Raw genomic sequence first — 14,993 nt, forward strand, 5'->3', positions numbered from 1 at the left:
AGATAAGAAGGAAGGAGGAAGGAAGGAAGAAAAGAAGGAAGATCAGGGGACATATAATATGTCAAAATCTTAACAGAACCAGAATTCAGAATTCTGGGGAGTCATTCTATTTCTTTTATATCTGTACTTCTATACATTCTTCAGTCAACATACATTTCTTTATAAACAGGAAGAAATAAATATTTTTTAAAGGGGGAATACACTTCCCTGCTCCCCCCCCCCACCTCCCCCACAGGTGGGAGATTGTGTTCAAAGAATTGCATCAAAACTCAATGATCCTGACAAACTGCAAAAATGATCAAAACATACAGAAAGGAGTTCAATACACTGACACGCAGCCTGCAAGCTTTAGAAGGAAAATCAAACAAAAATAACAGAAAATTATTAGCCTCAGAGAAGTAAATAATTTCCTGTGGTTTGCTTTTCAAATGAAAGAGTCTGTAAGTTGACTGTGACTTTTATTCTAAGGCCAGTTGGTTTTGAAGAATTTAGGACAGGTTTTTATGAACTTGTGCTTGGTTGGAGGGTTCCTGCCTACGCACATCTACATGGTTAAATATCTAAAATTCATTTTTCAATATTTTTTCCAAAATAAGGCCCTTAGAACATATTTTAAAATGACATTCCATAACTTTCTCCAGTTTTTTTGAATGTTTACAAAACATCAAATGTCTTAATGGACCCATTTTATTTTAGAGAACTGTTGTTTAGTTTTAGCTTAACTATTAAGCAAAAACAATATAATTGAGAAATTAAACAATATTTTTCTTACTATGGATTAGTGATTTTTAAAAATCTAACAATGCTAATGAAGCAGAGGCATAAGTTCTTAGTTCTATCACTAAGTAGAATCTGACTGTGGTGCAGAAGAACTGAGGACTAAGTGCGAGGAAAGCTACATAGTGTATAATAAACGGCACCTCAGGCTAGGAACCTCTGAACATTTTATTTCTTTCACAGACTATTGTGAAAGAGAACAAGTAGAGAGGAGCAGAAAAGACTGGAGGTCATAAGGAAAACTCAGCATGGCTGGCAGCAGATGGGACAGTGAAGAGCCAGCCACAAAAACAGCTCAGCAAGGGGTGTCTGCTTTCCTGGAGAAAGCCTTTCTCCTAAGACACATTGCTGCTCTTTCATGAACAAATAGACAAAAGGATGTTGTGACGGTGCTCACACTCAAATAGGGTTCAGGTGTCAAGGCACAGCCTCCGGAGCTGGGTCCCAGCTTTTTATCTGGTGAGGAGCTACTCATCTGAAGGCAGGTCCCCTGACCCACAGCAGGAGATGCTGACTGTGTACTGCTGCCTGGGGGCGGTGGGCATGGAGCCCAGGAGGCTGATAGCATTGCAGGCTAAACACTCTTTCCCACAGGTGATTGATGGGCCAGTGAACCCAGTTAGCCCACGCTGGTGTCCATAGGTATTTTCAAATATACAGGAGCCATATGGTGTGTGTGTGTGTGTGTGTGTATCTCTGTGTGTCTGTTTGGATATGGGAAGTTATAAACTAAATTGTGTTCTCCCCAATTTATATATTGGAGGCCTAACCTCCCATATTATTATATTTGGAGATGAGGCCACAAAAGAGATAAAGTTAAATGAGGCATAAGGATGGGGCTGTAATTCCATAGGTCTGCTGTCCTTCTAAGACAGAAAGGAGACATCAAGGTTATGTACACACAGAGAAGAATACCCATGTGAGGAAAAACAAGAAGTCAGCCATCTAGAAGCCGAGCAGAGGCTTCAGAAGAAACCAAATCTGCCAGCACCTTGATCTTGGATTTCTAGCCTTAAGAACTGTGCAAAAATAAATTCCTGTTGTTTAAGCCGCCCAGTTTTTGGATTTTGCTGTTGCAGCCCCAGGTGACTAATCCATGGAGACGGGAGTGGCTCTTCTCCCAGCCTGGTTGGTTGTCATCTCCCGCGAGCCCAGCAGATGGCAGCGGTGTCCTGCGAGTTCGCACGGCCAGCCAGCCTGGCAGGCGGTGGCTCTGGTTTAGGTAATCAGGGGCCCAGAGATGTGAATTTCAAGTTCCAGGCTTTCTCATACAAAACCCCCCCCCCAACTTTGCATTACAATGTCCATAAAAATATTAATCAAACAGGGCTCTAAGAAAAGCAAATGAGATACGGTTTAAAAGGAAAAATTAGAAAAACAAAATTCTCCAGCGTGTGGTGTGCCTGCAATCTAACTCCCTCTAGTTCAATGATGATTTATTCCTGTTTGATAGCATCTAAGTTTCAGTCTTTGCTCCTGGAGCCTGAACCCTCCGCACAGCTCCCAGAGGTGTCCGCCCCTGCGGCTTCTCGGCTACACTTGCTGCTGAGCTCTGACATGTCAAAACAGAGCACATGGCTGGTCAGCTTCATCCTGACACCAAGATGACTTTCATCTTCCAGTTGCCCTAATTGGGCTGTTATCTCAGCACAGTTACAGAACCCAAACTGCCCTCTGTTCCCTGAGGGGCTCTTAGGAATGGAAACTGAAGGAATCTGGCAGGCACATAGCTAGTGCCTTCTGCTGCGGGACGCTCCTAACAGGATGCTTCGTTACAGGTCCACAGCAGGTAAGAACAGACACACAGCTCTAACCCTTCCTTGTTTACACAGAGTTTCCCCATACATCAGGGCCTACTTTCTGAGTGAGGGAGTGAGTGAGTGTGTGTGTGTTTGACTTCATCGAGCTAGAATACTTTTAAAGGATCAAAATAATTTCCTTTGTAACATAATTACCAACAATTAGACAGGAATTTCAAACTTTCTTTACTCTTGAGCATTAGAAGCCATGTGATTAGATAGTGTGTTGGCAGATGAACGTACAGACAAGCGGCCAAGACTAGGGCAATACATGGCAAATACCAACCAAAAGCATTGTGCTCAACACTCATAACTGTCTGTCCATGGGTGAATGACCACAGGTAAGTGCCCCTGCTGGACCGAGCACTGGCCCGATGAGCCCCTCCTGCAGGCTGTTTAGTCCTGTGAAACTGGAAGGTAAAGCCTCAGTCTGCTTGGATATAAAAATTTAAAAAGCAAGTCATATCTTACCCCCTGAGCAAAAAGACTAAAATGGTAAAACTTGCTTATGAGAAGTTGAATTAATAAAGAAAGATGAGGTATTATGGTCTACATACATATAAAGACATAAGCATTATTTTAGAGAGTCTTTTGAAAAAAATAGTTTATTAGATGTTTCAAAGATAAACCTGATCTTCCCAAAGATATTTGGCTTTGGCCAAAACTTGATCTAGGGAAGAATTCTTAAAATGAGTTTTCTGGAATTCTAATTCTCTGGAATATTAAGATTAGTAATGAAAAAGCATTCTTTGTGCTGATGTTTGGTTTATTACTATACTACTAATGTTTGTAAATTGATGCCCTAAGATCTAAAAATCGACCACTGGCTGATATCAAGTAAGTCCTAGCTCATCTAAAACATCTAGAGACGTTATGATAGCCCCAAACCATGATCTCCAATGGTCACAATGAACATGAATTTCACAAAGTGCCACTTAGCTAGCTAATGCTAAATCTGCTTAGCCTGCCTTGCCCATTTCTGTAGACGGAAAGAAATCACAGTAAAGGTGCTTGCTTACAGTTCTGCTCTTTCTCTCTCTGTCTGTGACCTACCCCGGTGCTTTCTGTCTGACCCTATATGGCATGGAAAACATGGGTATAATAAAACTGCCCTAGTCACAAAGATGTGAATATGTAAATGTGCATTCTGCATTTTCAATGTCAAACTTATTTGGCTTTAGGATCTATTTTAAGCAGTATATCTTATGGAACCAGCATTTCTGGGATTCCCTCTGAGAGGCACTGTTCTGGAGATACTGATTATCTGTCTAGGAGACTCAGTGCGTCATTATTTTCTGAAGATAAAAATGCATTGGCATCATTGTGAAATGAAGTCAATCATTACAGTGTAAGGAACTTAACTATCATACAAAATTTTACCTGTAGACTTTCACTTTATCAAAGACTTGGCACAAAAACAATGGATGGTAACATCTGAAGGCACTTATGTACAATAGTTGTTTAGTCCATACATTTTAAAATCCATAAACCATTATCCCTCCTATCTTTTTTAAGAGAAACAGAGAGAGGAAGAGAAAGAGGTGAGAAGTATCAACTTGTAGTTGTGGCACTTCAGTTGTTCATTGGTTGCTTTTTTATATGCGCCTTGACTAGGAGGCTTCAGTCAAGCCAGTGACCCCTTGGTCAAGTCAGAGACTTGGGCTCAAGCCAGTGACCTTGAGCTTCAAGTCAGAAAACTCTGTGCTCAAGCCAGAGACCACAGAGTCATATCTATGATCCCACATGCATACCGGTGAACTCGTGCTCAAGCTGGTGAGCCCACACTTAGGCTAGATGAGCCTGCACTCAAGCTTGTGACCTCAGGGTTTCGAATCTAGGTCCTCAGCATCCAAAATTGATGCTCTATTCACTGTGCCACCACCTGGTTAGGTTATCCCTCTTAATTTTGAATACATCTTTTGTGCATAAGACAAGTGCTTCCTAGGTGTCTTCTCTTGTATATCCATTAGGTACCTTAACCTCAACCTGTTCAAATTGAACCAATTATCACATTCCCATCCTTCTTACTTAAGTAACATTTCCATGTACCCATTCACTTATATCAGAAACCTGCAATTCATCGGTCTCTTCAATGTCCCTTACACAGTGCCATGCATTGACCACTAACCACTTTGTTTCGGCATATCTCATATGTCTATAGTCTCCATTTCCAGTATGGGTCTTAGTCTAGACACTCATCATTGTATCTGAGTTGCCACCATGGTGTGTCTAACTAAGTCTCTCCTTCCCTAATCTACCCCACCACCCCAAAGTCTTTCCTTCATACTGATACCACTGCTATTTTTCTATAGTACAATTCTGATTACATTTTTCTGTTTTTATAAACTACCTGCCAATTGATTTACCATCATGCTATATAAAATAAAAGTTCAAATTCCTTACTCTGTCATCCCTTCTTTTTCTTTTTTACTGTCTCATCCATACTATTTTAAAAAATATTCCCTGGATAACTACCTCTAGCACCGGATATAATTCAGTCGCATTAATCTGGCTTCTTTGTCTCCAGCATGACCAGCTGTGATACACCTTGGTGCTTTTTCACCTTTTGTCTGGAGTCCTTACTCCCACATTGGCTACCCTATCCATCTTTCAACACTATGCTCAAGAATGTCTTCCTTTTTTTTTTTTTTTTTTTTTTTGTGGCAGGGACAGAGAAAGAGGGACATATAGGGACAGACAGACAGACAGGAAGGGAGAGAGATGACAAGCATCAATTCTTCACTGCGGCACCTTAATTGTACATTGATTGCTTTCTCATATGTGTTTTGACTGGGGGCTACAGCAGACTGAGTGACCCCTTGTTTAAGCTGGTGACCTTGGGCTCAAGCTGGTGAGCCTTGCTCAAACCAGATGAGCCCACACTCAAGCCAGTGACCTCTGGGTTTCAAAACTGGGTCCTCTGTGTCCTAGTCCGACGCTCTATCCACTGTGCCACTGCCTGGTCAGGCAGAAGAGTGTCCTTCTTTATGAAGCATTTCCTGGTCTTTTTCTTATTCTCCTCCCCCCATTATACATTCTAGAGGGTTTTATTATACTTATTTGTTCACATGTTTGTTTTTTTCCTGCTAGATGGTAAATTCCTAGAGGTAAAAGATTGTTACTTATCTCAAAATTTCCAGAACCTGACAGAGTGCTTGATACATTGAAAAGCATTTTACAAACTTCTTTTAGTGAAAGGGCCATCATTTCCTTTCACACGAAATGATATAAACTGTGTACTGTGTGTTCCTCAGATCATCCTGTAACGGAGCAGTGGATGCTTGTCTTTTCCTCCTCTGTCTCAAAACCCCAACCATTATAAATACTTTTGGAAACTAAAAAGAATGATTCCCAATTTTGATTTTTCCTCAGAGTGAATATAGCTGCATGGACAAGTATCAATGATAGCACTCAGAGAGACTAGACGTACTTCGTCCAGTCCTCCTCGTTCAGATCCTTGGGGGGCAAAGAGTAGTGAAACCTTCCTAGTTGCCATTTTCAGAAAAGCAGAGAACAAGGGAGCCACGTGGAGGCTTGTGGGAGGGCTCCACTGCCTCAGCTATGGATCCAGCAACGGGACCAGTGCTGAGACTCAGACACAGAGTTGTAGCCATTTGTTTCAAAGTGTTGGAACAAAAAGGAAATAAAAAATTTGCTTTCCTGAAGACAAATTTCTTGACTTAATTGAAAGACAGTTTTGTGAGAGCTTTAGAAACTATTGCAAATAGTTGATTGTTAAGGTATGTAGACCCGGGTAACACTGATTAGTTATCCCTACCTAATAACTGGTTTACAAAAAAAAAGGACAGCCCAGTTAACTGTATTTAAAAGTCACTTTCATCTCCAGTTTCCCTTGTATATTCCTTATTTGAATTGTTATGAGAGGAATAGATCTTAAGAGTATTTTTCAATAAAAAAGAAAGAAATACATTTACAAAGTGAATTCTTACCTAATTTTTCAGTATCCTGTACACTTTTATGAAAAACACTTTAGCCTTATGGATACAAAAGGCTTATTCCCTGTTCTAATGATGTGCTGGGGGATATTGTCTGAGGACTAGCAGGGCTGGGTAGGAGGCAGAAAGAAGATGCTTTGAACTTGAAAGAAACAGAATAGAGCTTTAATACTTACAGCTGTCCTCTTCTTCAGTTATACATTTCACAACATAACAGGCGTAGATGAACCCTGCCAGCTGAAACAAAACAAAGATGCTTTAGATACGAAGCAAAGGCAACAGAGCCGGATCTCGCTGGGCGAGTGACTTTTCAAAGACAGGCAGTTTACGACGAGACTTCGTGTTCCGTAATGGTTCACCAGACTGGATCTTGACTCCAGTGTGGATTCTTGATTCAAGTGATGTTTATCTGCCTTATAAATAAATATTTTCCTCTGACCTGTAATTATGTGTAAGATTTGTTAATTGCCAGGCAATTTAAAACAAGTTGTTTTAAGTGCAGGAAAAGAAAAAAATATATAGCCATTCATTAATGCAATAACAACTGCATTTGTGCTCACCAACTTCTAATTTACTTACATGGGCGACTGATTATCATAAAAATGTTTTCTGGGAAAAATATTAAGGCGACTCAATGGAATTGTTATATGAGCACTTTATGAGGAGGAATACCTCTTACTTAGCCCTGTAACAGGAACTGGGCAAACCAAGTATAATAGGATGACGTGTTACAGAGCAGCCATGAGGTGGACACCTGTAGATGATGAGTATCACATGCACTGAATTCAGGATTGTACATGTTACGTTGTCCTTTCTGACATACTATGAAAAGGTCCCTATATGGTCAGGCAAGTCTTCACTTACTAAAATTGGTACCTGTACAGGAACACAGCAAAGTCCTTTGATATCTACCCCTGCAGATCAAGTGGTTTTGTATTCCCTTTTATTGGTATAATATTTATTTAGTTAAACTATGAGCGTGGGTGAAAAGAAGCAAACTAATATAATTTTCTGATAAGTAGACAGATTGTGACACAAAATAATCCACTTTGGAGGAATCTTTAAAAACATGTCCTCAGACAGCTGTCAGAGGGAAGGGGGATGAGGGGACGGGATCAGAGAAGGTGAAGGGATTAGTGAAATATATATACATAACACAGAGATACAGATAACAGGACAGCAAATCCCAGAGGGCTGTGGGAGGGGAGGAGGAGGTGGGCAATGGGGGTGTAATGGGGGATGTGTTGTTGGGGGTGGAGGGTGTTATATTGAGTGGGACACGTGAATCCATGTTAACAGAATAAATTTAAAGTTTTAATTAAAAAAAATATGTCCTCAGAACAGTAATGAAAATCATTCATGACGACATTTCAGAAGGGCATTGATCTGGCCGAGTACTGACCCTACATGACAGTATTTGGCACGGAGAAGGGAATGTTAGGAAAGGCTACAGTCTGTCATTAGGAAGCTAAGAAACAGGGCTGCTGTGATCAGCCTAATGAAGTATTTTTATTAGTTGACAGTGATCCTTCTGGAAGATGGGAGTGGAGCATTTTTAAGTCAGAGGGGGATACTGATAGGTATTTAATGAGCACAGAACTATTTGGAGACAAAGGGGTGTACAGTTAAAAACAACTTTAGAAAATCTCTAATTTGGGTTTAGGGAGAAAGCATGTTCTGACAGATTCAAGCTCCCTTCCAAAGAGAACTGGCACCAGATAAAACACTGGTACACTGGCACAGAAGGAGTGACCCTGCCTGGGGAGGAATGGGTGGGAGGGAACACCTGTACAACATATTCTCCAAGGGCTTTTGTTTTCAGATCCTGGATGAGAGGGAATGTGGACCCCTTGTGCTCCGAACCCCAAATGTAGCTTCTGAACCATTACATATAACAGGCAGCTAAACAACGATGTCACTGGCATTATATTAGCAGTTATTCTTTTTTTTAATCTCCAAAAATCAAATCAGCCTTTAAATGATATGTTGCTGTTGACAATAAAATAGTGATAATAAGAGCTATTTTCTTATACAATACAATCATCAGAATTATTGTTTTTATGGGACTTCTTTTCAAGTATAGGATACTTTAAAAAACCAGTGTCTCTCATTCAGTTTTAGCAAAAATTTTGATTTGACCAAACAAAATCACATGGTGATTTGAGCCTTTTCATAGGTACTGGAAAAATAGATTATACTAACAGTTCTTGATCTTTTATCCACCAGGAGGCATAAAAATGCTCCAATCACTGAGTGACCTGGTCCCACGGATACACTATCATTGGTGCTTGGCTCTGACTGTGGCAATGGGTTTAAATGCTGAATATGTCTATAGCTCCTCCCCTTCCTCCGTAGCTAAATGCTACAGCTTTATCAATAATTTATCTCTTTAGTTTTAAATACTTGTCACTTGAATTATCTATAAAGCATTTTTTTTTTTTACAAAATCACAAACGTTTCTTTTGATTCTTAATCATCATTTCATTAATTAGGAAATAAAAATGTAGGTAAATAGCACCGATAAATTCTGAGATTCGGGCCAATAAGATTAAATTTTTCATTAAGGTGTCACTAGATCCTAGATTATTAACTGCACTGCTCCCTCAGAGTGCAGGGAAGGCACTGTATTCTGCTTACCAGTGATCTTTTAATTGTATTTGGTTGCATTCTTTAACTATCAGGGGAGCTTCTTTGATATAAATGTAAATCCTGCTGCATTTCATTACAAAAGCTTGCTGATTAGGAGAACTTTAGCTTTAGCTTTTAAATTGGTCATCTCTAAATATAGGTGAAAATGTGTTTCCTCCAATTTAGTCAACATTCAAAAAACTCTGTTATCTTCTAATTTCTCTACACCCTATAAATTTCTAGCTTAATTTTTATTCCTTCAGAGCAATTTATAAACCTTACTCACAGAAAAGGGGTCTTAAATAATTTCTAACAACTCTGAGTGCCTTCTATAATGTGCCACTCTGTTAATTGCTACCTGGGCTATAAAGACGAACTAAGCCAGAGGTTTTTAGCCTCAGCATCATGGACATTTTGGGTTGAGTAATCTTTTTTGTGAGGTCTATTGTGTGCTATGGGATGTCTCACTAGCGACATCTTACCATCAAGACAGTTGACAATTGGATAACCAAAAATAGCAGCAGACATTGCCATATGTCCACTAAGAACCAAAATTGCCCAGTTATAGCTACTGTTTTCGATACAATACTATCCTAAAAGAATTTACAATCTTGTAGTAAGGATACACGTATAATTATAATTTGAAGTAAATTAAGATAAGTGTCAGAAGGAAGGAACAAAATTGAATGTCTACAAAGTGATAAAAAATTGAATATCTACTAAGTGATTACTGAAAAAGTACAATGTTTTTCATGGAATACAAGTCCTTCCTTATGTGATACTGTAAAGCCAGTATCTAAGGCCAGGGCAACTATCACAGCAGCCCGGCCCATGCAGGTTCGCATTGGATTCGGACAGTCGGTAAAGAAACAACGGAGCCACAAACTGGTGGGCCATAGTCTTTAATCCTAGCTTGCACCCAGCGGGCAAGTAAAAACACACACTGGTGTAAAGCCAGCAGCCGGGGCCAGGGCCACCATCACAGCAGCCTGGCCCATGCAGGTTCGCATTGGATTCAGACAGTCGGTAAAGAAACAGCGGAGCCAAAAACTGATGGGCCATAGTCTTTAATTCTAGCTTGCACCCGGCGGGCAAGTAAAAACACACACTGGGCTCCAAAACCCACTCTCATTCAGTGCTCACAAAGCTACTGACTTATCCGAGTTTCCTAGAAGCAAAGGTTTCTAGCTCACCAGCCTTATTCTCCTCAGTTCCCCATCTCCTTCCTTATTCCAGATACAAACACTACACAAACTGGCATCTCACTCAGCATTCCGCCATCTTGGCTGCTTCTCCTGGCCACATGGCCTCTTTCTGCTCTCTGCTCTGCTCCCTCTGCTCTCTCATGCTAATCATCCCAGGAACCAAGAGAGCAAACTCTCGTTCTGCCCCCATTTTATATTGTAGCTTTACAACCTCTAATCCAATATACAAAATAGGGAAGTCTCTAATACAAAGTCACTTCTCTGAGGCATGATTGGATTGTACCACCCCACATCAAGAAGGGTGGGAAAGGCTTAATCCCAAAACCAAGCCCCAGGCTACAAGGATTCTCAACACACATTAATATCACCTGGGCGACGGCCTCACGTGGGCAGCACCATTTTTAACAAAGTGAGCATAATACATTTTATCTGCCCAACAACTGGGCTCCAAAACCCACTCACATTCAGTGCTCACAAAGCTACTGATTTCTCCGAGTTTCCTAGAATCAAAGGTTTCTAGCTCACCAGACTTATTCACCTCTGTTCCCCATCTCCTTCCTTCTCCAGCATCAAACTGCACAAACTGGCCTTTCACTCAATACTCCACCATCTTGGCTGCTTCTCCTGGCCATATGGCCTCTTTCTGCTCTCTTCTCTCTGCTTTCTCCTCTAATGATAATCTCAGGAACCAAGAGCGCAAGCTCCTATTCTGCCCCTATTTTATAGTGTAGCTTCACAACCTTTAATCCAATATACAAAATAGGGAAGTCTCTAATACAAAGTCACTTCTCTGAGTCATGATGGGATTGTACCACCCCACATCAAAAGGGGTGGGAGAGGGTTAATCCCAAAACCAAGCCCCAGGCTACAAAGATCCCGCCTGCCCACAGAGACACACATTAATTTCACCTGGGCAACGCCATCTTTAACAAAGTGAGCATAATATATTTTATCTGCCCAACAGATACTTAGCTCTTTTTCTAGCCTCATTTTCTTCCACTCCTCGTCACCAAATTGATGCCAGTAGTAAGCTGCTGGTGGTTAGCTAAAATATATCAGGTGGTTTTCCTCCTATGTTCTTTAACTCAATCCATTCTGCCGAAAAAGCATGGGAATGCCCTCCTCTTCCTCCCTTCTTTCCCTGTTTAGCCTTACACCTTTGAGTACTTCTAATTCATCCTTAAAAACTGAATGAAAGTGTTGTCTCCCCAAAAATCTGGCAATTCATTGTCAGAGGAAGGTGTAGGTTGGTATTTTGGAGATAAACCTCAAGAGTTGGAAGGGCTTTGAGAGAACAAATGAGGAGAAAAGAGTGAGAATTGTCCAAGCAGAACTCAGAAAAGCTCTGAGAAGAGGTAAGTTATATGCAGAGAGGAGCAGATGGCCCCAGTTCAGAGGAGTTTGGGCACTGTGAAGGGGCATGACGGTACCCGAAGCAGAGAACAGTGACTTATGTTGTCATTGTAAATCTGAGTACCTAGAATTCAAATACAATTATTTTATTTTGTTCCCTTTTTAAAGATGGCTAGAATAGGAAAGGTACCAGCAATAGTATACTAGGCAAACATACAATTGTCCACTTGTAAAAAAACAAAATATTTCAGTTGTTTTATTCTTTGGCACTCAAAGCAGAGCTAAGCTTGTTTATTTTAATTCATCTTTTCACCTTGATACATATAATATGATTTGTTCACTTCTAATTCACCTGATAGAGAATTATATATTATCTTGATATCATTACTGGCTGAAAGGAAATATTTTCTTTCTATTAGTTAATCAGATTGATTTTTTTTTAAAATATACAAACCGAATTATAATTGTATATCCCAGAAATTCACTTAGAAGCTAATAGGTAAGAGAAAAGCAAAGTCTTTTGGTAAGTATTTAAAAAGATTCAATTGTAGTAATTGAAAGTGTAACAACCTTAGTGTTTAAAATAATGTTATTTGGAATTCTGTTTCCAGGAAATTGAAATAGATGTACTTTCCTGTAGTTCCTCTACTCCATATAACCAAGACAACTAGACATTATATATGTAACAAACATAGGAAGAATCTTGAAAGGTAGAAAGAAGGTAGGTTGACCAGGAATCTTAAAGCCAAGGAAGGACATGAGAATAAGTACTTTATATTTTTCTTTTGTCTCACATACACCAGATTTGAAGATAAAGAAGCCTACAGCACAGAAATGCCAGTGGACACAGACAACAAAACCCAACAGAAGCCTGCTCTACCAAAGGATGAGGAAAGAGACAGCCTAGCAAGACAAAAACATTTTAAGACAATAATAACTCTTCTTTAGTCAACATTACTGAAAAGAAAATGTAACCACACTCTCCTAACACAGCAGCAAAGAGTGAAAGACCAAGACTTTCTTCCTGGCCAGGCTGTGGTGTCTGAGAAATCAGACAGGGAGTCTGGACTTTCATTCCTGTAAGGAAGGACAAAGTCTTCCCTAGTGTCAGTAGAGAGAATATTGGGAATTTCGACATCTGACCTCACTCTATAGTAAGGAGACACCCCTCCCTTCCCAACTGGAGTGGTGTCACAGGAGATCTAGTGGAGAATTAGAACTTTCACCAGTGCTTCACAACACTGAGGCCAACCCCCTGTCCTTATGGTGTCTGTTGAAGCCACCTGGAAGCAGAAATAAGTCACTCCTACCCCTCTTAGCCATGGAAGTATCAGTGAAGGCTGAGTAGAGAGCAGTAACCTGCACTGCCTCCCAGCCTTAATGAAAAGCCGACCCCCTGGGGTTTCAGTAGAGGCTTAGTGGGAAGATTGGACTTCTAACCATCACTTGGCAGTAATGAGTCTGTGTCCCTTCTTCTCCTGCCAAAGAGGGTCAGAGAAAGCCAGCCAAAACAGAAGGTTTGTGAAAGACCTAGAGTCTCATAATGTAATACCCCAAATGTCCATGTTTCAACTTAAAATTACTCATCAGATCAATAAAATGAGGTTCTCAACCCAAAAGAAAAAAAAAAAGCAAACAGAAAGCTAGATGAGACAGTTGTTAGAATGATCTGGCAAATATTTAAAGTAGATCACAAAAATGCTTCTACAAGCAATTACAAACATGCTTGAAATAAATGAAAAAATGGCCAAATCTAAGAAATAGAAGATAGAGAGAAGAACCAAATTGAAAATTTAGAAATGGAAAAATGCAATAATCAAAATAAGAAACAAAACAAAACAATAAAACTACAAAATGCAGGAGGCAAAGGAATCAGTGAACTTAAAAATATAACAATTGGGCCTGAGCAGTGGTTCAGTGGCTAAAGGGTCAGCCTGGCATGGCATATGGTTGTCCTAGGTTCAATCCCCAGTGAGGGAACACAAGAGAAATGACCACCTCTTTCTCCCCAATCCCCTTCTCCCTTCTCTCCCTCTTCCCCTCCTGCAACCCATGGCTCGATTTGTTTGAACATGGTCTTGGGCACTGAGGATAGCTTGGTTAGTCCAAGTGTGTCAGGTTCAGGTGCTAAAAATAGCTTGGTACTCAAGCATCAGCCCCAGATAGGGTTGCTGGGTAGATCCTGGTTGGGGTGCATGCAGGACTCTGCCTCATGATCTCCCTTCCTCTCACAAAAAAAGAGAAAGAGAATATAACAATCAAAATAACCCAATATAAATAAGAAGAAAAAAAGTACATTGAAAAAAGTTGAACATAGGTCCTCAAGGATCTGTGGGACTATACTAAAACTTTTGACATGTGTATCATTGAAGTCCTGAAAACAAAGAGAAAGCAGTACTGAAAAATTACTTGGACTTGAGAAGTCACCTACTTTCAATACAAGAGCTACTGTTCTATGTAGCCAGGCAAGAGAGAGAGGGGAAAATAAAGGAGGGAGGGGAGAACAGTTACAGAATCATAAATAAAAGTTTTTATTAGAATTTGAAAATAAAACAAAACAAACAAAAAAAGAAAAATTACTTGAAGAAATAAAAACTTCCTACGTGGTCAAAAGACCTAAACTTACATATTTAAAAGGTTGGATAAAGCCTAGTTGATTGAAGCCAAAGCATAATAAACTAAAAAAAATTCACAACAAGATACATGATAATCAAATTGTGAAAAACCAGAGACAAAAATCTTGAAAGCAGAAAGAAGAGAACATGTATATGTAGCTACTCAGAAAAAAGTTCAGAGGTCTTTAAAAACTAAACACACAACTATAAAAAGACCCAGCAATTGTACTCTTGGTCATTTATCCTAGACATATGAAGACAAGTTCACACAAAAACAGGCACACTAATGTTTAGAGGAACTTTGTTCATAAAAACTAAAAAACTAGACACAACCCAATGTCCTTCAGTGAGAGACTCTGAATTTGGAGAGTAGGTCTCAGCCTAAAATAGGCATGGGGCTTTGAGGCAGGAGGAGAAAAGAGTGTGTAAAGGAGACACTATGTATTAAACAAGGCAGTGGATTCATGGCAAATGGGGAGGAAAATAAGACCATCAACACCCACAACAGAGATTTCCAAGGGGTGAGCAGAACCCTAATATTTGGGCAAGGCAGAGTACGTGGTCCTTGTGTCTATAAGAAATGAGAGCAGCTTACTTGCTACTTGGATGGTCACCCTAGGCTCATCCACAGTGATGTGAGATGGGGCCAATGGCCCTGGG

At 40.1% G+C, this 14,993-nt stretch overlaps 1 protein-coding gene across 2 annotated transcripts in view; it reads right to left on the reverse strand.

The window, feature by feature from the left end:
• Window positions 1-14,993, reverse strand: part of NKAIN2 (sodium/potassium transporting ATPase interacting 2) — a 1,047,208-nt gene that overhangs the window by 23,872 nt on the left and 1,008,343 nt on the right. For both annotated transcript variants that reach the window (XM_066373336.1, XM_066373337.1), the window contains exon 5: window positions 6,709-6,769. In XM_066373336.1, coding sequence (XP_066229433.1) covers window positions 6,709-6,769 — 61 coding nt within the window. The remainder of the gene's footprint in view (window positions 1-6,708; window positions 6,770-14,993) is intronic.

The sequence above is a fragment of the Saccopteryx leptura genome, chromosome 3, assembly GCF_036850995.1.
Source record: "Saccopteryx leptura isolate mSacLep1 chromosome 3, mSacLep1_pri_phased_curated, whole genome shotgun sequence".
Classification (NCBI taxonomy): domain Eukaryota; kingdom Metazoa; phylum Chordata; class Mammalia; order Chiroptera; family Emballonuridae; genus Saccopteryx; species Saccopteryx leptura.